Source organism: Melospiza melodia, chromosome 2 (genome assembly GCF_035770615.1).
Source record: "Melospiza melodia melodia isolate bMelMel2 chromosome 2, bMelMel2.pri, whole genome shotgun sequence".
NCBI lineage: Eukaryota > Metazoa > Chordata > Aves > Passeriformes > Passerellidae > Melospiza > Melospiza melodia.
Genome location: NC_086195.1, coordinates 94963156 through 94988349, shown reverse-complemented (window position 1 = coordinate 94988349; position 25194 = coordinate 94963156). Strand labels below are relative to the sequence as shown.

Genomic DNA, 25194 nt, shown 5'->3' with positions numbered 1-25194 from the left:
AATGCCAGATTGGATAGCAATCATCGACGTGATAAACTTGTCTTGCTCATATGGTTGTACTTAGCATTATACAGAAAACAGGCAAGGACACAAGCACAGAACAAAAAAAGTTATTCGTTTAAGATGACAAGCTACCTCAACCTGTCATATCAAGAACTCATATTTCCTTTGGTTCTCCATTTATTTTCAATACCAGTTCAAGAACCTGACCATAATATTTATGGCTTTGCTGAGCAGGATGTATCCAAGGATAATTCTCTGTTCACTGCACAATGAGACAGTTGTGTCCCTCTAGGCCACTCTCATGAGTGTGAAGCTCTCAAGACTAGAAATAAAATGTTCTCAGTTGATGTCAGTCATTTGATGGAAAAGACGCATCACAAGAAATAATCAGGAGCTCCCGTCATTCTCCTGCACTGAGGAAGCAATCAAAGAAAAATAACTAAAGTAAACAAACACAGAAGCTTAAATGCAGTAAATAAAGCGGCCACATCTGCTAGCTACAGGTTGGAAAGTCAAGCCTCTCATTAACACCTCCATGGCTACATCAAACTTGCATTGTGTGGATCTGCTGGGATACACCATGCCTCCTGCTCCCCATCCACATATCAAATTCCCACTCTTCTAATGCAAATCAGGGTGCAATGAGATAAAATTATTCCAACAGAGTTGTGGGGGTCACATCCAGGACACTTGCCCAGTAAACAGATGAGCACAGGCGACTCTCACATTGATATCTAAATGTCTGAGGTAGCTGGCTCTCACAGGCTGCAAGAAGAGGCGCCTGGAATTGTGATTAAAGGTTAGGTAAGATCTGAATCCTATGGACTTCAGCACACTGTTCTTAACAAAATTAATGTACTGTACCTTTATTTGTCTTTTCACAAGAAATATGACTTCAAAAATATTTTTTTACATCCTAATGCTTTTCACAAGGAAACAGGATGGATTTTGTTTCTTTTTATATAAGACTACTGTCTTTTTCTTTTTTTTTTTTCCCTGAACTCACCCTTCCTTGCACACTATTCCTTGAAGTATTTCGAAGAGCTCCTTTGGAATGAAACCCATTTCTGCTGGATAGAACAAATGCCAGGACATACTTGAAGACTTACACGGCTGGCAGTCACCGCTGAGAGTAAAGCATATAATGTTAACTCTCAGCATGCATCAGGGTGGAATTCAAGCTCAGCTGAACAGAGTTGCAGGTATCTTTGTCTACCTTTGAGCTGTTCAACCTGACAGAGCAGTGTACCATAACTTTACATTCAGACCTGTTTTGTTCTTTTCAGTAAGGAAATCCTGAATACAGCATTGAGGGCATTGCTTGTTTGAATCAGCAAGCAAGCTATTAACGGGACATGTCTGGGTCAAATATTCCACAAGTTTCAGCTGCTACTTTAACCTCTTTGTAAAACTGAAATGGAAAGAAGTTATCTTTTTCTAAGGCTCCAGATGAAGGAATTTTAAATAAATATATATTGTAATTGAATGAGAATCGTAGGAAAAAAAATGTTAAGCCCCTTAGATAAACTGCGAGACTCCTATTCTTGTCTGAGAACGATTGACACTCTGTGGAGCTCAAAATGTTGATTCCTTTTCTATGGATTCTTTAGCTGGCTTAATAAGTGTAAAACTGCCACAGCAGAAAACTGTCTAGAGTAAAAGCTGTACCTGTAATTTCCATACAGCTGGAGCCTTTGGCCTGATCCAGCTCTCATGTTGCAGACATGATTCCGAAGTCAGCATAGCCAGGATTCATGGCTGTGTGATCCTTCTTCTTAGCATGATGTTCTTTTTGATTTTACCTTGAACCTTCACAGAAATTCTGTGAAATGGACTCTGGGTGGTTACACAAGGAGGTGACTTTTCTGTACTGCAGGGTAAAACAGACTAAAAGCCATGCCTGTGGCCAGGCTATTGAGCTCAGTTTCAGGGTCAGAGAATCCCTGACATGAGAGTGCCATGGTTTATTTGCACAAACTACAAGTATGAGGGTGTTACTGATAGGATCTGAGCAATAGGTGAATGAGGATGCATTACCAACATGCTTCTCTCATGCATAATGACCTTGTGTTTAGCAGACTCAACCAAGAAGCTGCAGCAATCCCCACAAAGCTATGGCAGCCTAGTCAGGAGCTACAGCAACCCCAACAGATAACTCCGCTGCAGTCCATAAAAGAGATTTGAACATCAGGTGGAAAAGCATGTCAAGGCATTTCTTTGATGAAATACCTCCATAGTGAACACCAGAGCATGTAAAAGCTCACCTACATTTCTCTGAGGCTACACAGAAACAGTCTGAAAAATTAAAGAAGACAGACAATGAAGATTTGCTCAATTGCAAAAAATCACTAAGTAGATATTCTTATACTCTTCTTGTTTTACTCTTTTCATTACTTGTTTTTCTAATTCTTATTCAGATCTAAATGTCCTGATTTGCTTTACTCTTAATCACTTTGACACTTTGATTTACTTGGATATAAGCTCAGGCGAAGTGACTGACTGTACTTTAAGCCTAAATAAAGGTAAATGAATAGCTCTGCAAGGTTAATTTAGACAAGTTTTCACAGGTGCCTCACTGTGGAAAAAGAGAAAAAAAATCAAGATTTGTGCTAGTTTGAGGGGAAAATTGTAATAATAATGTTTGCATTCCTAAGTGGAATTTTGCCACAACAGGGTGTGAAAGATCTCTATAAGTATTTTTCCAAGGGTGAGGTGAGTAAAAATGACAAGAAGATAATGTACAAGGCATTTGGAAAATTTTGTAACAAGGGAACAATAAAAATATCATTGTTGCCTTTGATATGTGATATTACCAAGATAAAAATGGACATTGTCTGTATATGTACATAAAAAGGTTATCCTTAGTAGCCAAAACTCCCAGGAAGAGTGAGAATAAAAACCAGAAGGAGCTGAAAATAGGAAATAGGTGGCAGTCATCAGAGACAACCAATATATGGTGTGGGTGTTTTTTCCAGTAAAAAAGGAAGTGCAACATTTAATTTCACTTGAATATTAGTTACAGGTATAACTATCAAGTCTCTCTCTCTCTCATAAAAATTCATTATGAAGAGGCAGACTTGAGTCAATTGAATCACAAGCAAGAGATAAAATTCAAGATGAAAAAGAGACAGCTAAGGATCTCTCTATAATTGATTTGGAATAAATGTGTCTTCTTTTTTTCTTTTCTCTCTTACTGAGAAAGAGAGAAAAGAAAGGACTTAGAAAGAACGGAAAATGACATCACATTTCTGCAGCATTTCCACATTTCTGTAGAGATTCTGCTTCTACTTTCTGAATTTTAGATGCTAAAGCTCATATACTCTTTTGAGTTGAAAATTGGTAAGAGGAGAGTATATTTTAAATAGCAACCAAGGAAATGTTTGTAATGAATGGTACATATTCACGAAGACTAGGCATTATGCAAACCAAAGGCTGGTGACATTTGAATTGTCTACGATAATGCTTTTTAGATTGAAGTCAAGTGACAGGTACAGAAAAACATGTAATCTCAGATAACTTATCAAGCAGAGTGAAGTCACAAACTGTAAAGTGAAAAAGGAAAAAAAATAGGGCAGAGCAAAAGTTGCTCATATTCAGAGAGGGAATAGTAAAGAAAAATTTCAGCAAATAAAATCCTAATTGAACAGGGAATGTAAAAATTGGTAACCAGACCAAAATCAAGTATTATATAGCTTGATTCTAAGCTTTTTTTTAAAGTCTAAAGGATTAGAACTACAGCAGCTGGTTGTAAGAGAGGAATGTGATGCAAAAGATGCCTCACAAAGGTAATAGGAAGAAAACAGCCAGTGTAACCCAATATAATTATAATTCCAAGATACAAATTACATAGGAGTGATGAAGTACAATGCACTTATAACAACTAGTCAGAGTTAGGAGAGGATAAACAGTGCTTAATTGATTTATTTTTTAGCATTCAACAGCCAGGTGGAAAAAGTAACTATAAGTTATACTGTAATGCTGGCCACTAAGGTCTCAAATTTAACATCTACAGAAAAGAGAAAAAGGAAAGGAAAAAAAAAGCTAGAGTATCATTTAACTAAAAAAAAATTTGGAACTACCTGAACATGACAAAGCTTTTTGAAAAGAAATTGAAGAGGACAACTAAAAGACTAAATCCTTGCAGACAGCATGACACACTGCCTAAAGATACTATATTAGGAGTCCAGAGAAACTGTATACCACTTATCAAAAACGCTTTTAAAGGACAAAAAAACAGCCAGCATGGCAAAATAACAGACTGAAGAAGGCCATTAAGAGTAAAAAGATACTCTGAAAAAAGTCAAAATTGTGAGCAAATTAGGATAAGAACAATGAATTAAGTACAACACATGAAATGTTACAATATTGTAGGGAAGCATGAAAAAGGTTTTGAAGATTATTTGTTCATGACACTGAAATTAATGAGGATTTTATCAAAAAAATCAGAAAAAATGGAAGTCTGCCAGAGGATCAGTGAGGCTAACAGAGGATCTGCACATACAGAGCGCTGAAAGAAAATAAGGTCATAAGTACCCGCGCCTAAAAAAATAATAATTTTTAAAAAAAGTAAAAAAAAATTTTTTGGAAAGAAGGAACCCAGGGTGATTCCTACAATGCAGATATTTTGGGGATAGAAATGAGTCATTAAAACTGCCTAGAACTAAAAGATTAATAGAGTAAAATTACTCCTAACAAATCAGCAGACCATATGGAATCCAAATATGAAATTTGAGCATTGTAACAGCATCACTTAAATTAGCTTTGGTATCAAACAAAAGTGAGTAGCAAAATCTGAGACTGTGAAGAGCTGCAGATAGAAGTCATGCAATTGAATAACTAGTAATTGGCACATGAGATTCAGTGTCAACAAATGCAGGTAATATACATGATGGAAAATATTAACAACTCTCAATACCCGAGCAAGGGACTCTAAAACTAATCTCTGTATTAGTCTGGCCAGTAAAATGAAGATGTCAGCTCATAATTCATCAGCAGAGCAGTTAGAAAAAGGAGGTATTTTGGAAAAGAATAAAGATTAAACCACAAAACATTACTGTTTTAATCCATAGCTGCTGTGTCTAGACTTCTGTATTCAGATCTGCTCATGCCATGTTCAAAAGAATATAATAGAACTGAAAAGACAAAACAGAGCAGCAAATATGATCAAAGTTATGGAAAGGCTTTCATAAGAGAAGAGATTAAATAGTCTAAGATTTTTCAGCTTGAAGAAGACACAACAAAGGGAAGATATGAAAAGATTTTTGAATTGTGGTTATCACTGAGAAGACTAATAGGAAACAATTATTTACTGTTCCTCCTAAAGCAAGAACTAGGCACTGCCAGTGAAATTATCAGGTGTCAGGTTCAGTCAAAAGCAGGGTGTTTGAACACCCACCAAAGTTGTAGAGATTGTTGTGCAGGACAAGCTAAGGGTCCGTAACACAAAATCACAAAACAAATATCCTCACAGGTTTGATAAAAAAGCCTTTTTTTTTAAATTTTATTTTCTTCCATTCTTTTCTTTAGCCTCTTAATTGTAATTGTCCTGAAGTCTCTGTGCAAACGCTGGAGTAACAGGAAATTCCACAAGGTGACTCAGATGTGGCATTTGGGTGGATGATTGAATTACCTTCAGCTGCTGTAAGTGAAGGACAGACACATACTACTGTTGTCCTAAACTGCACAACGAGTCAGAATCTGTTACTCCGTGTGTAACTTCCACATCAAAACCCTTTTTTGGTGGGGTTCTTTTCAAATGCTTTTAAAGCCCTACAGATTAATATCTTATGTACCAAAGAAAATGTTTAAATCAGTGTGGTAGCTGCTGAATCAGTGCTTGCACTGCACCTTCCCAGCAATTTTTATTGCTCTTGCCTTCATATCCATTATTCTGAATGTCAGGGAGCTATTTTTAAGTACTAGCTTAGTTCAGTTTAATAAAAGATATTAAATTATCTGTACCAAAAAATTAAAAGAATTCCTTATTAAGAATTTAGTTTCATAAAATCAAATGCTTTAAGCCTAAAGTCCTTCCTTTTTAAAATTACTTCTATTTTTTCCAGGAATACAATAATCATAATATTGAATTTTTATCTTTCTCAGAGTGAAATTTTCTGATGGTAGTAAATAAAAAACTTAGGTAATTTTCAAAAAGCTGAGGGATCTAAACCGCAAATCAGAAAGAATATTAAGGGTTAAATTGGCCTGTATTAGCTCTATTGATACAAGGCAAGGTAGAAAGATATTAAAAGCTGTGCAAGGATGTAAATTGAAGAAATTGTTACACTATTTTTAGTAATAAACACTTTGGCTTTCCTGTTCTGTAAAATATATAAACTTAGAATATTTTGTGAACTACAAATTTAGCTGTAAATAGCAAAGCATAAAGTATTATATGGGACCTTAATTTAAATTATATTTCCCCTAATTTCTGAAATACCAATCTGTAGTCATTTAAAGCTGTCTAATTAATATTTTCGCAAGAAATCATTATTTTTTATCTTAAAATGGGGAGGATTTGTTTGTTTGTTTTATAAATTACTTCTCTATTTTCTCATCCTTTGTAGAAGTAGTTAAATATTGGAGAAAGCAACAAAATTTTTTTTTTGTCCGTGGGTAAAAAACCGAACCATCAGAAGAAAATACTCAAATTTCCCAAAGAAAAGGGACTGCCTTGAGAGATTGTGAAAAAATAATCCAGATGGGATGGTTACTCTGTTACTTGTTTTTATGTTAACAAAGCTGAAAGGGCAAACACAAAAGCAAAATACAGTCCTAAGTATTTGAGTGATGTACAATATAGAGGATTTATATTCTGAGATAGTTCTGAGAGGCACTTACAGAGTTAAATAGTCATTATTAGGGTTAATCTGTACATGAGAAGATGTGTAACATATTCTTGACAACAGTGTTCAATTTGCCAAAAATGCAGTTCAGTCTTTCTCTGTGTGAGCCTTGCAAGAAAGCAGACTATGTTCTCTATCAATAACACTGATGCTGAATAGCAACCTGTGAGACCAGATCTATATTGTGAAGCCTTGCTGGCAAAGATATGTCATCTAGAAGTGTGAAAAAAAATATATGACAACCCCGCTTCTCACAGCTATTTGGCAGAAAGCTCTGACATTCATGTAGTTGTATGAATACATATTTAGTTCAGTTTATCTCTTTCAGGGGCACAGAGCAGGAAGTTTAGAAGCACATTTCTTTGTGCCAGCATGTGCAGCACCTCCAGCAGCTGGCTCTGCTGATGGGGCTGAGGGGAGAGTGGCAGGTGTACTCACGCAGATAAAGCTCACCTTGCCATCAGAGCGGCACGCCCTACAGTGGGTGTGATAAGAGGGGATAGAATTGCAGTTTCTTAAACAAATATTTACTTAGATTTAATAGGATTGCTCCTGTATGTTTATGAAATGCCAGTTGATTCTTAAATGTATATGCTGGGGATTAACAGCTATTCCAGAGTCCATTGCTATTTAATGAACATACAAGAACTGTCTTAGATGTTACAAGGAGCTAGGCTTAAAAAGTTCATGAATTACTTCCATTCACCAAATGATAAAAATTTACTGAAGATTAACATTATGTAAGGTACAGATATGTTACACAGAGATTAATCCTTAAATTAATATATTTCTTCATCCCTTGGTACTTAATTAACTGAAATTAAAATAGTTCCAGCAGTCAGATAAATAGGTTAATTTATTTTGATTTTAAGAAGTCCATATAATCCAAGACCATGACTTTCTTATCTTGTGAGCCATTTCAGTAAGGCATTTCAGCACATAGGGCTTTTTAGAAGGTTGATTCTAATTTTAAACCTCCAACACACCATGCTCCATTGCTTCTGGCACTACCAATTTGGCCATAAGAAGCCAAACCAAAAGCCAAGTAGATAAATATTTAAGCGAAGCATAAAAAATAATGCACCTTACACAGTCGCCCGATTTTGTGAGGGGAAAAAACAGTTCCCATCTGCGAATATGTGGAAGAGGGAATAATAGGCATGCAAACAGAAATCATATTTCTGCCATGCAAGAGAGATTCAACACCTCTACAGCATGACTGATGAAATGGGAAAGATTTGCTAAATAAATTTGTGATGATGTCTCCAGAATAAATTTGGGCTGGATCAATTAACACCTCTAACACAAATAAGAGACACAGAAGCCCAAAACTGGTAATAAACAATATCAGTCTGCAAAAAGCTCATTCCTTCAAAACCTGAGAAGAAATTCTTCTTTCATAGGTTTAGGTATATACAGTTATTTTTATCAGTTAGTCATCTTTTACTGACAGTAAAGAGGATGTGATTCATCTTAAACAGATCAAAAGAATCATACTCTGGAAGTACCCCACACTCCTCAGCAGTTCTAGAGAGCTCATCAGCTAATTAACTATAAAGAATTAGGGCAACTAGCTCCGATGTAGGTGAGATAGTAGGTGAAATGATAGGGACAATGTTCCTGAGAACATGTGGCTGTTCTTTTCTTCAACAGGGTTGAAAATGTAGAGGTTTGGGAAGCATTCTGTTCCTTTTTTTTGGTAACTAACCAAATCTTCAGGTCTCTCCATCTTGTTGTATTTATAGAGGGCTAAAAATCTAGAAGAACACCGGTGCCTTAGTTTCAAATCTATTTTGGAAATGTAAAATTCAGTCTAAATGAAGATGCCATTAACTAGAATATCCTGTATTTCATTAAGATTTTGAAGAGTACTTTTACCTGGCTTAAACATTTTTCTTAATTTTTTTTCTATTTTCCAGAGTATTATGTTCACACATCTAAAGGAAAAATATCATCCAAGTTTTGTGAAAACTTCTTTTTTTAATACAAAGCCTTATGCAAAAAAATTTTGTTACCTGACACTGAATCAAAAATACAAAAATATATTTTGTAAATTTATAACAAAAAAAAAATAGCATACTGTGTTGATTCAATATGGGCAAGGCAGTACAGTTCTGCTGACCATGATGAATTTCTGCAAAAAAGCAAGCACTTTTCTGATATGAAATGTTTCCAGTTTAGAAATATCTAAATGCAGCTCGATTCTAGAAAAAATACAAATTTTTATCACTTTTTGGCAGAGAATTAAATTTAACAAAAAACCACTACCTCTAACAGTTTCTTACTTCCTATGAAATCTGAATGTCTTGATTGCTGGTTTGGTTTTCTTTTCTCCTCTGTGTTATATGTTATGCTCCCACACCCTTAATATCTAAGTTAATAATTTTTTTTCTTTTTCTACCTCTAACTCTCACTCTGTGAGGAGTTTCCATATTTCTGCATATCAGAGAAAGACATTTAATAAGTTTAAAATAAATCTGAGCTTCTACTGACATCAGAATCTATGTCTTTAAAGAATTTAAAGTAATCTTTAGGTTGTAAGTAGCAATGAAGTTCTCAGGCTTTAAATACTGGCTTATTTTGCCATACAAGGTTATACATCTCCTGAAATCACTGTAGAATAATGGTGAATTAGTAATTGAGGTAAGATTTCTCAATAACAAAAGAAAGGTGAATTCACAGTAATCAGTAACAGTCCAGACTGTGTTTGGGAGGCTCTTCTCTTGTGCCAAAATTTTAGCAACATATTTCTGCCATTCTCCATAAACTAAGAAAAAAAAGTGAATGCACAGGAAAATAAAAAAAGGAATGAAAATATTCATTAATAATAAAGAATGAATAAACAGACTATAAATGTAACAAAAATATAAATATCATCGATGCTTTTGTATAAAAAAAAGGTATCCGTATGAAAAATTCACAATTTTATATGCCATAGCCTTAAACACCTTCTGAGATTTTATTTTCAATATAATAAAGAAAACAAATTTTGAGAGAAGTTTTATTTTGTAAGTCCAAATTACTTGACTTATTTTTTTATTGCAAACATGATTGCCAAAATAATTTTGTTTTGTTTTGCTTTGTCTGGGTGTTTTGTTGTTGTTGGGCTTTTTTGGGTTGTTCTATTTTTTGGTTGGTTGGGAATTTTTTGTTTTTTGGGGTTTTTGGGTTTGTTTGTTTGTTTGTTTTTTGTTTTTGTTTGGTTGGCTTTTTAAAAATTATTTTAATGGTCCAGTTCAGCAACGAGCTCTCGTTATTCATGTACTCTGGTAATCCTGAGAAGCAAAAAAGCAGAACACCAGCAAGTAAAGCTGAGTTTAAAGCTTTCCTTACAGCAGTAGCTTCAATGTTCACTGTAGCTTTTTGCCTCCATCCTTCTCTACTCCATGTACTTCCCCTCAAAAATAAGCAATTTATGTGAACTTTTCTAACAACAACAAAATACCGTAAGGATAAGGGACAGAATCCTTGATTCAAATCAAATTAACAATGCTGAAAAGAAATATGACTTGTTAAAACTAATCAGATATGAAATGCAGGAATATTCCACAAAGTGCAGGAATACCCCACAGAGTGCAGGGATATTCATATTCAGCAGCACACACAGATCCGGTATACACTTCTCAGGGCCATGAAGATTGCAGATGTGCTGCAAGTCTCTCCACAGGGTCAGAACAGACACAGTTCTGTTTCTGTTTTCTTTTTTATGTTTGATTTGCACCTTTTGAAAGGTTGTTTGGGCTCTGTAGCTGTCTAGAGATTGTCAATGCACAACCTAAACTGCACTTTTTATGTAAGAACTGTATTCATTTGTTCAAATAAAAATTGGGTCAGATAGTGCTATACATTATTAAATAGATATTTTAAAACTTTATTTGTAAAGTACCACTTTACAATTATAAACTCTATTTTATTCTGACAGCTTTTGCCTCGGAATTACTATTCTTTCCAAAACAACTTTTATGACAAAAATTGAATGTTTTTGTAAACAGATTTGTGAATTTTCCTCATAGTTGCATTTTTAAAACAAGCAAGCATAAAATTAAATTTTCTATAATTTTAAGATTTATATAGATAACAAAATTTGGTTTTCAGGGATATCAGTTAATGATGTCTTATTTTTGTATTTATGAGTATGTATGTGGACATATATAGACGTATACTACGTATGTACAATACAATATTAATAAAACTGCATTAATAACAATATATAATAAAAGACTACTCATTTTTATATGCAATTACATGAACATCTCCACTAATTTATATGAAACAATTTATGAATTAAAAAAACTGGAAGAATAGGGTCCTAAATTTAAAAAAAAATACCGATACTTTTCTTAAATAAAGGGGTATTATCTATGCCACAGTTTGACTTGGTTATACTGGGCATATGCTCTTCTCCATTTCACTCTGCAGAGGGGAGCAGATGGAATTAAATATAGCTTGGCATGCAGCACAGGGGCAGCCATGGAGCACTATTTTTTAGTGCCATGCAGGCATTACCAGCTCTATATACATTAGAGATCAAACACAAAAAAGGGCATGTCACCTTCAGGAAAGGGTAGTAGTCAGGGAACATCTGTTATACATGCAATGCTCCCTGTAGAAAGAACTGAAACATGATGAAATATGCATCAAAAGTTCCCTATGCACTGAGGTACATTAAGTCCCTTTCAAACCATACGAAGCCCACTTGGGGAGGGGAGGTTATTTGAGTGCAGCAGCTGGAATAGGAGAAGGCAGCAGCAGGGAATGGAAACCAGCTGCTCTGCCATTCTGGAGATCTGGTTGGGCAGTAGGTGCACAGAGGCTGATCCATGGCACCGTGGATCACTGGAATACAGAGACTTTGTCTACAGAGACACAGGCTCACTAAGTTCCATTGGTTAATCGTTCTGCAGCTCTGTCTCTGAGCCAGGACCAGGCTAAATGCTGCATATTATTGTTGGGAAGCACTAGTAATCCACACTCCCTGCAAGTCTCTAACATGGTGAGTTCCTCAAGATGAAGACGTTCACAGAGAAGAAGATGAGGAACAGAGCAGAGCAAATATTGTCTTTCAGTATGTTTTACTCAGGATTGGACAGTGCAATACATCCCCATATTTCATTTTGGCACCATAAAAAGCAGTACTAGAGTGGATCCTCTGGCCCTGGACAGTTTAAAATAAATGTAGATTATCACTGACAAATGTGTATTTAATCTGTTTTAAAAATCTCCAGGAAAGGGTATTCTTTAACTTACAGGGGTAGTCTACTACAGTGCCTACCCCTCTTTATTATGAAGTTCTGTCTCAAATGTAACGTAAATACTTCTCCCAGAAAATTAAACAAAAAGAAAAGAAAATGCAAGCACTATTCTGTTCATAGCAACTTCATATACACAAAGACCTTTATTATGCTTCACCCCAGTCCTTCTTCATTTAAACAGATTCTAAACAAACACTTCTTTCAAACTTCACCTACAGGCGATGTTTCACAAACCTTTATTTTCTGCTGTTATTATACCTCTTTTTTGATTTTGAATCCTTCCAGATCTATCTCTAACATATGTCCATAAATTGCATACTGTAGATATATCCCTAATTAGAGCATGCTGCAACTCTGGCCCAAATTAAAATAAACCACATTTCCCCCTCTGGAAGCCATGGCATAGAAAAAAAGTAGTATGTAAACAAAAAAGGGCCATGAAAAGGACAGTCTCTATTACTGTGCACAGACATTAGGAGATACTCTTTGTTCCAGAAGAACAAAACACAATTAGTAGTATTCCAGCTAAAGCGTTGCTGAATGGAATAATTAACCACTGTCTCTTATTTAAGACACTTCTCTTTTGTCTACCCCAGCTGGACATAGAACTATTGATAAATACAATAATTCAGATTTCCAACTAATATGTGTCATCTAATAATATGTGCCATCTTCGTGGGAACTCCATCTGCAGAACATTGCTTCTTTTTGGTGAAAAGAATGTGGCTGCAATATGCAATGGGATTTTGTTAAATCTTGTGCGCTACTGTGATTTATCATATCAGTATTTTCTGTTGACTTAATAAGAGGAGATACATAAATCATAAAATGATGATTTCAAATGATGAAGACAGAAGATCTATTTATTTTGCCTTCTCTATATTATTGAACAAACACACATACCTTCATATGTATGGGGGTTTTTTTAATACTCTAATTCTGTGTAAGCTTAATTTAAAGAAACCTGTAAGTACACCATTCAAGGACATTTTCAGACACAGAGCAAGAATAAGGAATAGACTCTCTAGTCCTGTTACAATAGTTTTCTTGATATTAAGTATTCATCCAATATATGAATGTATGCCCTAAAATATTCATTAACAAAAGTAAGCACAAGTAGTGAACATCCATTTATCACCCAGGGAAATGCATAAAGCCTGATACTATGAAAACTCTTTATTTTCTGATTTCCTTGTTTCAAAAGTTGTTGATCTTTCTATGCCCCCACTTTTCTTTCAATTTATAAAAAGAATCTGAAAAGAAGAAATGTTAGCCGAAGATAATGATTTTGACATAGAGGGACCTCATCTTACTGAGAACTGCAAATCCTTCCCTTGCTCTTCTGGTGGGAATAAAGTGAAAAGATAACTTATGGATTCTAAGCCTTTCAAGAACAAACTGCAGTACAATAACTGTGCTCAGACCCAGGAAAGGCAGTGTCAAAACAGAAAGTACAGCAAGGATGTAATGAGATTTCCACTAGTGACAGGGGAGGGATATTCTGCTTTGTTGCCTCTGAAGTAAAGCAGAAAGAGATGAGCACCAACAGCTACAGCACCAAATATTAGAATCTCAGATACGAGACTTATGGTAATAGACTTGTGATCTTGAAGTGCATGGTATGAACTAATTTGCAAATAAGCTCATCAAAGAAAACTCTTCTGAAATTTATGAATACTTTTATTGGTGCAGTCATGAACTTTTCAGATGTTAGTAATGGCATTATCTAAATTGATTCGATAGTGAAGCATCCAATGAAAACAAAACAGGTCAAAAATACACACCATTTTCAACCACTGAAGTATTTTTAAACTATAAAATAAGTAGAAATAATGTGGAGGGGAAATGAAATGACCTAAAAATGTGGCATGAAACACACCAAATGGTGCAGAGATGAAATTGTGCTGAATGGCTGTAATCCCTCTCTGCCACAGAGACATATTTGTGTCTACTGATGGAGAAAGCTCTTTCTGTATGTTTTGAAAGTCAGTTATAGAAATTTTCCCCCCTTATCTTTGTCTAAATGCATTAATTGTGGGATATGCTGCTCACAAAATTTCACAGCTACCAGATATATGATGGCAATAATCTGCCAGGTGATGAAACATGCACCTGACTAAAACCCCAGTTTGGCAGAACACAGCACCGGTTGAAATGCAGGATAATGGGCAATTACAGGCAGCAATAATAGGCTAAGGCAATCTGATGCAAACTGTATTCACTGTCACTTCAGCTGCTAGAATGTTTGCACCACTCTTCTATTTTGTGTCAACAAAATAGAGGCAGAGAAGTCATGAGGCATTAAGTGAATATATCCCTTCTCCTGTAGGATGCCACTTCACTTCTTTTTCTGACTTTCCTGCTCTTTAAGGACAAATATTTTCTTCCTCAGACTTCTCCTTCATTACCTGGATAGCATTGCTTGAAAACCAAAGCTGCTTGTGTACTTCTGAGAAGAGCACACTGTGGTGAAGCTGTGCCTGGGAGCCCTCCCACCTATATAACAAGGAAGCACCAAACAAACTGGATTCTGCTTTGAAGCAGTCACACAGCTTCAATCACAAATCTCGACTTGGTATAAATATAGCTGAAATCTAAAAGATGAACTTAAATTGACTAGTAGACTAGGAGACTGTCTAAAAATAGAAGCTAAACCATGAGAGATATTCAACATAATACTCTGAGTGAAAAAAAGTTGGCAGATATGAGAGTTTTCTCTTTATTTTGTCTAAATCCATCAAATAATTTGCTGTAGACATTATACAGCAAAAGATATGTCATAAATTACTAGGTATTAACATGAGAAAAGCTGACAATCATCTGTACAGCAAAGGCAACTGACCTGCTTTTTTCTCTGTAGTTCATTAACTTTGGGTACAAGGGAGAATATAATTCTGATCTCTCAAAAAAAGGGAACTATTGAATAGTTGCACAGTCTAGCTCAGCCCAGGAAACAAAATCTTACAAAAGTATTATCTAGATCATCTTAAAATGCTTGAGATCAAGACACAGAACATTTGAAACTTTTTATTAGATCCCTCTGACTAAAAGTGAAATATATAAATTTAAAAGTTTAATCCCAATTGAAGTTTCAATATCACCATTCACAAAGACTTATAAGTGGTATGAAACCAATAATAATGCTGGTAATTCTCATATATTTAGAAGTACTGCTTCACTGAACCAAGTGGTCACAGCAGAAAAAAGGAAAGAAGTAATGTCAGTGGCTCCAGTGTCATATTGAACTTGCTATGCACACCAGAGTAGATGTCAAAGAATGGTATTATTCTTCATAAAGCTCTGCACTTCTACCTACATTTAAATCTTAAAATCTCATTATTAGAATAAGGCCAAAATCAAATATCTCCAGCTTATTGATAACTAATTTTGTCAATCAGAAACAGTTACATTACAGATAAGTTTTCTTTGACCTATGCTAGTCCTCATCTAGGATCATACATGTGCTTGCATAAAACACAAAATCAAAAGAAAATATGAAAAAAATATATAGAAAAGAACAAACAGAAGGAGAAAATGCAAGACTCAATACCTCATTTTATGTGGGCTTCACCTAAAAATTTCCAGAATTTACAATTCTAGAAACAGATTCTACTACTGAGACATACCAAAAAAAGGAAAGAGATCCTCAATACAATTAAGTTGCTCTTATAGCTTTCCTGGAAATCAATTCATCAGATGAAGTTGGAAAATAGATACTGTGCACAAGTAAACAGCAAGTTAGCATCTTACCTGACCATATTAGAAGTTAGCAAGTAAGAAAGGATGATAGTGCTGGACATAAAGACTATTAAGTGGTGTCAGAGCAAGAAGGGCAGTCTGACAGATATTCTGAGCACAGAGAGAATATGATAGATGTTCTGTCCAGACGAGAAAACCCATGGGAGGAAGCATTGTTGAACAAAAGATTTCACATGCTGTGCCAGCTCCTGGAGACTCCAAGCCTCCATCAGTTTCTCAGAAAAGGCCATCACCAGTTTTGCAAACTTTGAAAAGGAATATTTCTCCACAATCTTCTTTTCCTATTATCTCATTAAGCTGGTGTATTCATAAAAGACCTCATCATCCCCAATGGCATGGAAAGCATTGGTGGTGATGTCAGACAGCAGAAATGTGCTTGATGAACTTTCTGCACTTATCAGTCTAGACTGATTCTAACTCAGTTAAACAGAATGGATTTTAATTATCCAAAAGACTCTAGCAAGATTATGCCAAGAAAATTAATGGATAGCCCAGAAAAATTGCGGTAAAAAATTTTTGTAATTTTTGCTCTGCTGCAGATGGATAATGCAGGATACCTGATTTCTAGGATCAGTCTTGTTTAGAAATGGAGACTGAAGATGAACAAGTTACTACAGACCTGTTAGGTGAACACGTTCAGTGGGCAAACACAAGGGTAACAAACTGTTCTTAGAGAGTCTCTAGAACGGATATAATTTTTATTTCTAAGACTTACATGCAGAACTTGCAGTTGTGATGCAAATGTATTTTTGTTGTGATGAAGAAAGAGCTATTATATTTTCAAATCACACTTAGTATCACTTTTTTCCTGTAGATACATTACATTTCTTTATATTAGTAACAATACCCTACACTAAAATGGCGCTCTTTTACAGAGCAGCCTGATGGGCAGCCTCGGTCCTAGAGGGGACCCTGACAACTATGCTATGGAGAGTTTCATTTCACCCTTCCTCCAAGCAGTTGCTTCTGGTTATTTTCTTTATTCTCAGGATCCACACTATTGTTATGAGGCAACAGCATATGCAGAAATGGCTCTTCTATGGGATGCCAGCGTGAATGGCAAGAAACTGTGTTGAAAGAAAGATGTAACGCACAGTGATAAAGCAAAAACTCAAGAAAGCTACTGAATTTGGAGATATTTAATCCCTTGAAGTTTTTTTGACAAACACATGAAAGTGTAGATTTACAAAGGAACAAGAAAACACAGACAGAAGAAAAAAAAAAAAAAAAAAACAAAGGAAAAAGAAACTAAAAATTCCTGGGGAAACCTAACAAAGACAATAATTTATGAGTAACTACAGAAAAATCCATAACTTGGTATTCTTTACTGATTATAAGGTAAGCATATGCAGGATTCGCTAAGTATAAAATTAACATCTTGCTGTTTTACGTCTCCCTTGTAGATATTATTGTTTATGTTTTATGGGTTATGATATAATTTCCAGCTTTGGATACCTTTTAAAGAAATAGAGATTATTGCTGTTATTCTTAAACCATACCATACAAAACAATTACTCTGTTATTTAAATGCAAAAAGTGAGTATTACATGCTACAATAGATGTGTTCAAAACTAATAATTCTTGTAAGACTTCTGTGTAGGGTGATCTCAAACTGTCCAAACTAGTGATAGGGTTTAAAGTATCAGCAATAGAAGTGGAAAAAAAGACAGGCAAACAAAACTAATTTATCCTAAACCATTCTATTAAAAGACTAGCAGGTATATGGATAAAGCTGTTTAGTAAGACAGCTGATTAAGATAGCACAAGTAAGCTTAAGAGACTATAAGAGATATTCTTATGCAGAAAGTGGCTTGGATATAACAGCAAGAGAGTATAAGGCTGAGATGAGATATCTAAAGTGGGACGTGCTTATTGTAACACAAGACTTACTGTCATGATAATTTTTACAATTTGGGGGGCGTTCTGCTTTCCTTTTATTAAGGCCATTTTATAAGCATTTCATTAATTATCAGATTAATTATATCTAATTTTAATTGTCTTTCTCATTTGTGAAAATGTTTAAAATCACTACCAGACAAAACTTGCTATCAGGATATATTTTCCTTGAAATCAACTATTTCAATAGTAAACTGACAGGCTCTATCATTCACTGTTTTCATTAATCAAATGAACATCATAAAGTAATCTTGATTGCTTTCCATCTCATGCTGAAATCAGAAGACATCTTGTCTACAAAAAATTATTTTCGTAAAATTTCCTACTTTGTTACTGAGAGAAGCACAATTGCTGTAGTGCTGCCAACACACTTTTTATCACAGTGTGGCCTTTTAATTTGGGCTAGAGTAGTCAAAACTGTAGTCAAAACACTGGTACAACTAGAATGCTTATTACTGCCATAGTCAGAATTGGATGCCTGACAATAATGTTTGTTTGGAACACCATGAAGAATATGTGAAACTTATCTCATTTTTTTAATTAGGATTCTCACATCAAGATCCTAATTTCACAGTTAATCCAGATAATTTTTCAATAATTTCATAAGATTTAATTTTTAGTGTTGTTCTAATAGCAGAAGCCAAAGTATTTTAAATATCTTTAAAAGACAATAATCAAGCCTAGAATATGGCTACAAAATAGTGAATTCCCATCCCTGTATAATCCAGAATGATGACAGAACCACAGCTTCTGATATTGCTTCAAGCATTGCTGGAGACAATTGTTTCTAGCAAACTTTCCATCTCCTTTTCCCAGAAAACAATTTTTCTCTAAAGAAAAATTAAATTATTTTTCTATCCTAATCACATATATCATATTTCTTACCCTACTTCAACTTGGCTTATGACTAGAGAAAACAATTTTATTTATCTTCTTTCAAAAGAGAAATATTACGTTGGGCTAAGAACCCTAATCATACTAAGCTCAATGACAAGTAATCATTGATTTCATTGGGAACACCACATAGCATCACATTTGTTACTGTGATGACCTGAAATCCCATAAGGTGCTTGATGCAGGTTCAGTTTTCATATTATAACAATGATTTCATTATAGCACACTAGAGACGGAAGAGTTCATTCAAGGAAACAAATTTATATCATTACAATTTGTAATTATATTTGGAGGAAAGAAAAATATAAAAAAAAAAAAAGAAAAAGTTTGTCTCTCTATCCCCATAATTTTATTGTCTTCAGCAAAGAAATTCACATAAACAGCCACTGCTGTAGATCAGTGGCTGACAGTACTTAACGTCCACAATTCAATATATATTTCATAAGAACATGAGGAATTCATCTGAGTGATTGGAATAAATTTTCCTCGATGAATAGGGCAGCTCAACTAGGTATAATGACAAATGCGAACCTGCATATAACTCTTTGCATTATAATCAAATTAAGCAATGGGAATGGTTGGCATAATGCGCTTACTGGATTGCATATATTTTGCCCAGAATTGAGTTTGATGCTGCTGGACAAACTGCAGTATTATGAACACTGGCCATACAGCCCTTTTCTTAAAAAAACACTCATTTTTAATCTGAATACTAGATAGTTTCCTAGTTAAACTTTAAAAATTTGAAAGCTCTTTCATTGCTATACTTGATAGATGGAAATCCAGAATTTTTGTCTTCATGTCACACAAAACTGAGAGAATAAGACATATGTTCAAATAGCTTCTTTAAAAAAAAAATCCTGCACTGCATCTTTATACAGATCAATGTCCAATTATAAACAGAGAGTTGCTGTGGCAAAAGGTCAGGAAAAAATAATCTTTCCGGCATTTATTACTTGGAAAATAAGGTCACATATAAGGTCAACCTCCAAATGTATACAGAATAAATTATACTGCAGCATTCTAAATATTCTGCACTGCAAAAATTATACTGCAATCTCAACATGATCAGAAAAATGAAGTTGAATATGTATTTCCTTATGACTGTACTACACATCAGACTAAGCTAAGAGGTGAAAAACTGAGGTCCAATTAATCAATAATTAATAAAAAGCTAATCAGATATTTCTGCTTAATTAGAAATATAACTTCTTATTAAGGCTGACTGATTTAATAATTTCCTAACTGTCTTTAACACTGAGATACCCTCCCCACAACAAAGTAAAATAATGGAAAACAGAAAACATTTAAAAATCATTCTGTGATGCACTTCTTTATTGCTTACAGCATAGAAGCAAAACATAAAGGGAGAGAATGCTCGAGTGCTTTGTCTGTCTGACTCTCTAAAAAAAAGAAGTGCATCTTTGGAAATAAAAGACCTCCTAATTAGATAAAACACATCTGAAAAAAAAAAGAATTGGACACAGTTTGAGGAAATAATTATGCTTGTTTGTCAGAATGAATGTTGGCAGAGAACATTGTCATTGTCCTGATCTAAGTCATTTTGCTGTTTCACAGACAGTCTCAATCTTTGCTATCTTCACAGGACGTGAATGAAGGTATACTGAAAATAAGATTTTATTAGTATATGACACTTCTTACAGTACTCTTAGTTGTGAAATCAACATTATAAATAGGAAAATGCATCCATGAAATAAAAACATCTGATTCATTTTTACTCTTTTCTTTTATGCAAAGCATTTTCTTTTCCTCTTCTCCAAACTACATGAGGAATATAAATGACTGGTGTTCTTTTATCTGTTGCAGTCGTGTCTAGTTTGAATTTCCAAATCAGGCTTTGACAGAAGGATTGTATATAATATATCACAGGCAATGCCAGTGGTGATAGAGTATATTCTAATCATTTTCAAAAGTACTAATTTATTTTTTTTTAATCTTCTTTGGAGACTTGTGGTTTCATTTCATGTTTATTCTGAAAGATACTGTGTTCTTTTTTCTGGGCTAGTGACAAGATTTACTGTTTTCTCTGATAATTATATCAGTGGTTTATTCCTTCCTAATAAACCACAACTGCAATACTAATAGGTTGATAATGATGTTTTAGACTTTACGCTTTTGTAGGCATTGTAGACTTCACTCACCTTGTTCAAGTGGCTGGCTTTTAGTTGAAGTAGTTTTCATCTTGAGTGCCTCCCTAACAGACATGTCACAGCAGGAGCCTTTGTTAGTGTCTTGGTCACTGTCAGCCTGATCACTGTCCCCATGCCCGCTGTCCCTCAAGCTGGCTCTTTCTGGATCCTTGAACGTGGAGCTACTGAAAAACATATTGAAAAAAAAGAAAAAAAAAAAAGAAAAAAAAAAAGAGAGAGAGAGAGAGTGTTGTATTTACTTGTTCTAAGTTGAATTGTACTCTCTGGCAAAGCAATTTTGACAAGAATGCAAATGGGGAAGCCAAGAAAGTTATTTAATAGGCCTTACCTTTGAACAAACTGCTGCCTGCTGCCCATGTAATTGGGCTCTGCGGGAAAATTGTCTGTCTGTGAAAGAGAAGGAAAAAAATACGTGTAGTTGTACACTGGACAAATCTCCTGCAGAGCAACAAGATTTCCTAGAGGAGAAATGATTAATAATTCAAAAATTCCCTTAATCTTCAGATTTGTACATTTTAATTAAATTGGAAAATGCTGGCATGTAATTATGTGCTCAGAACAATTAAATGATTCCGGTCCACAAATTACCTGCTAAAGTAAACAATGAAGCTCCAATAAGTGGCATTCTGTGTTAGTAACCTGACAGATGACACTGTTTATGTTTTTTCATTAGATAGATATTAAGACTGATGGTTATTGAAAATGAGAGAAAAAAATAACTCTTTAATATTAAAAAAGTGAATTATTCAATAATACTAATTTTTAATCATAATTACATCATCTACTGGGATTCTGAAGCTCCTACTGCTGTAATACAGTTTTGTATGCTGCTATATTACACTTGAATTGAAAAAAATAAACAAAAAAATCAAGAAAATTTATGGCTGATTAGCTGTGGGGTTTCTCAGATGCTACTGGAAAAATGCAAGTATGAAAATATTTGGATTTCCTCTTTAATTTTCATCAGTATTAATATCTATTTCAGAATAATGAGAACCACACATGCAAACGAGAATATTGAATGATCACTGCTGACAAGTAGTTTTTAAAAGAAGATACTTTCATTAAGTCTGTCATGTATATTTTTAGCAGCATGAGCCAAGTAACTGTAGAAGCAGAAGTATTAAGAGGATCCAGACCAACATGGAGTCCTGCCAAAGGGAACTGAATTCCCCTTGTATCATTAGCTGAAGTTCTTTGGGAGAAAGAGAGACTGCATCATTCAGAAAACTCCGCATACTGTACATTCACGCACGTCACTTCTTCTTGCAGCTGACCTAGCGACAGAGCTTCTACTGTTTTCTGCATCACTTCACATCACACCACTCTGCTCCGCAGCAGCTCCGGCTTTCGCAGCAGCATCCAGCGGATCAGTATCCGTAACGCGGCCAGCACTCAATTAACGGAGCTGAGGGCCTGAGGTTTAATGTCACACAGCAAGTGCTTACACAGGTGACTGGGATCTTAGATATCTGGACTTCCCTGCCACTCCCCATTCCCCATTTTTTAATCTTTGTTTTGTTTTTATCAGTAGGAGGTAATTAGAAATATTTGCTACTTCTTGTATGGTTGGAGTATTTGAGTTTGGAAAAGAGGCAAAAAGTTTTATCCAGAATTTAAGTCACTGCTGTTTGCAACAGAAATTGGGCAGACACCTGTTACTCCCAAGGGATTTGTGAAATAGATGCGCTTGTATACTATGGATGTATTTGTGTCTCAGAGAAGGGGTGGAAAATACAGAACCATCTTCCATTCAGCATGTATGTCAATGTACACTGCACTTTCCTCTAGTTTCTAAATTCTTTTGTTCAAAAAATAAGATTATAACACATACTATGTTCACATCCATCCTAGCTTTAGTAAATGCAATTAGAATAAAAGTTCATCTTCACATTTAGTATGTATCAAGTTAGAAAAAACAAATATTGGAAACAACAAAAAAAGGAGTTATATTTCAGCCTTCTTGTGTGTATACCTCAAATGCATATTTTGGAAGCAGCTATAATTCCAGTGTTTCTTTTCTTCTCTCAAGTTTTAAGCTAGTATCTCTCTTTTGTGCATCAAAAAGAGATATGTACCTACACTCATATACAACCATTATGGCACTTACAGAACCCATCACTCATCAACCTGAATAAACCTTTGCAACTGCAGAACTCGTGTCTCTTTTTTACATCTAATATCTCAAATAGAGATATCCAGGAAAACTGACCTCATGCTTTTACTTACGTAAGACATCTGTCTCCTCCTAAACACAGCTGCTACCAGAATCAACATTTCCATTTTTCATGACAGTCAAAATGCCTGCTATATACTGCTTTTTCATTAATTCTCTGCCATTAAAAGCCACACTTCTGTCCTGAAAATAATTATAATTACTCTTTTTTGATGGTTCTAAGAACTTAACTGTAAACTGGACCACTGTAAGAACAAGTAATACTTTTTGTCTCTGCTTTTTCATAGCAAAAAAGTATTTCATACATCCTGGACGAGCCAATACACGGATATTAAAATAAAAGATATGGCCACATCTTAGCTGCTGAGAAATTCTGCATTTATGGTAATCATTAAAGACCTTTAACTAGATAATAATTTGACCAACTACCTTCATATTGCATTTTGCTTCAATACTATGAATTGGGTGCCATGTTACAGCAAGTTCATTATTACAAAAGAACAAATGTAAGTAATTGATGATCATATACAGACTCAGAGCTCAGAGTTGAATACTGTTCTTCCTGTACTAAAAGCATTAGGCCTTCTTCTATGAATTATGAAGGTATAATGTTTGTATTGAGCTGTAACAGCCCTCTGAAATACAGGCATCAAAGGGTATGAAAATATCTATTAAATTTGTGATAAATAAAATAAAATCATTTTAAGGTTTGACAGTTTAGAGGAATCAGAAATGCAAACATCTACTTTACAATGGATGAGAGAGATGAATGTTTAACATGTCTAACTCCCTTAAAATCTTTTTTTTTTTGTTTTAATCCCAGTTGAAGTGAGAGGTCATATACTTAAATTTTTTACACTTTAACATTTATGGAAGTGATATTACACATTCCAGCTCATGAATTAATCATACCTCTTTAAATTGCATAGCTGTAACTCAAAGAAACAAATACTACCTAAAAAGTCTTAAAACCCTCTTGTTCTTCTCTGGATATACAGTCCTTTCCAGGACAACAAAATCACCAAAACTCTGGAGTTCCAGTTAAAGGTAGGTCACAGTTCACCTGCAGAAAACCACCTAAATTCTAGTCAGCTACTCTAGCTAATCAGCCAAAATCCCTCAATGTGACTTCGATAAATACAAACTATCCCATTTGGTCATCTATTGTCAGGTACATCATACTCCTGGGGAGCACCATTGGCATAGGGGAATCTTGACAACCAGCAAGATGTCCAGTGCAATAGCTAAAGCTAAATAAGATGCATCAGGTCAGAAGTGAATTGCCTGGAATTGCAGTCTGCTGCTAAATAACCGAAAATTATTCAAATGCCAGCATCGTTAACTTTCTGAAGAACAAAATAAAACAAATTTCACCCTTGTTCTCACCCTCCCTCCAAAAAAATCTCCAGGAACAATCTGTCTCCAAAAGTCACCAGAGTTAAATGGTAAAGAAATGTGATTTTTTTTATCTCTGTAATTCAAGACTGCGGGCTGGAGTATCAACTAGATCACCAGCAGCTTCCACAGCACAGGTTGTCAAGTAGCAGGACAAATGTTATCTAAAATTTTAAAAAAAAGCAATAATGTCCACTGCCATCAGAAAACTAAAGTCTGTGATACCAACCTAAGTGTCCAAAGCCATTTTAGAGAAGCGGCCCTGGTTTTATGGCCCATTTTCACAGATTAGTGGAACCAGCTAATTTCCAATGAGAGTATGCTGTTAAACCATTCAACAGATATTCTTTTTTTGACAGGTGCTGTAACAGACCTTTACAAATATTTTCTTCTACCTATCTGTTCTAATATGTGACTCTGGATCAAATATGAAATTTTAGGAACACCGTCATTAGTGTAATGTTGCAGAAAAATGTCTGAGGATTTCTGTACAAGCATTTGATACAGCTTTCTCAGAAGCTGAAGCTCATTAAAAAAAGCCATTTAAAAAGAGGTCAGAATGCATAGTAACCTTTCAAAAGCTGCAAAAATTTAAAAAGAAAGGGTTACATCCTTTCAGAAAATATACAGTTTGATTTTGTTACCTTTTCAGTGAATTGAAGAGAAGGAAAATAAAAGAAGAGGCATATTAAACCTGTGCAAAATATACTTTTCATAGAATCATAGAACAGTCTGGGTTGGAAGAGACCTTAAATTTCATCATCCCATAATGGATAGGGATACCCATTCTCTCCCCATAAAGG

At 34.8% G+C, this 25194-nt stretch overlaps 1 protein-coding gene across 5 annotated transcripts in view; it reads right to left on the bottom strand.

The window, feature by feature from the left end:
• PCDH17 (protocadherin 17) overlaps positions 1-25194 on the bottom strand; it is a 90189-nt gene that overhangs the window by 39625 nt on the left and 25370 nt on the right. For 4 of the 5 annotated variants that reach the window (XM_063149392.1, XM_063149395.1, XM_063149393.1 and 1 more), the window contains exons 3-4: positions 21149-21207; positions 20812-20984 (exon numbers count right to left, since the gene is read on the bottom strand). In XM_063149392.1, coding sequence (XP_063005462.1) covers positions 20812-20984; positions 21149-21207 — 232 coding nt within the window. The remainder of the gene's footprint in view (positions 1-20811; positions 20985-21148; positions 21208-25194) is intronic. The other variant, XM_063149394.1, reaches the window with a different exon arrangement.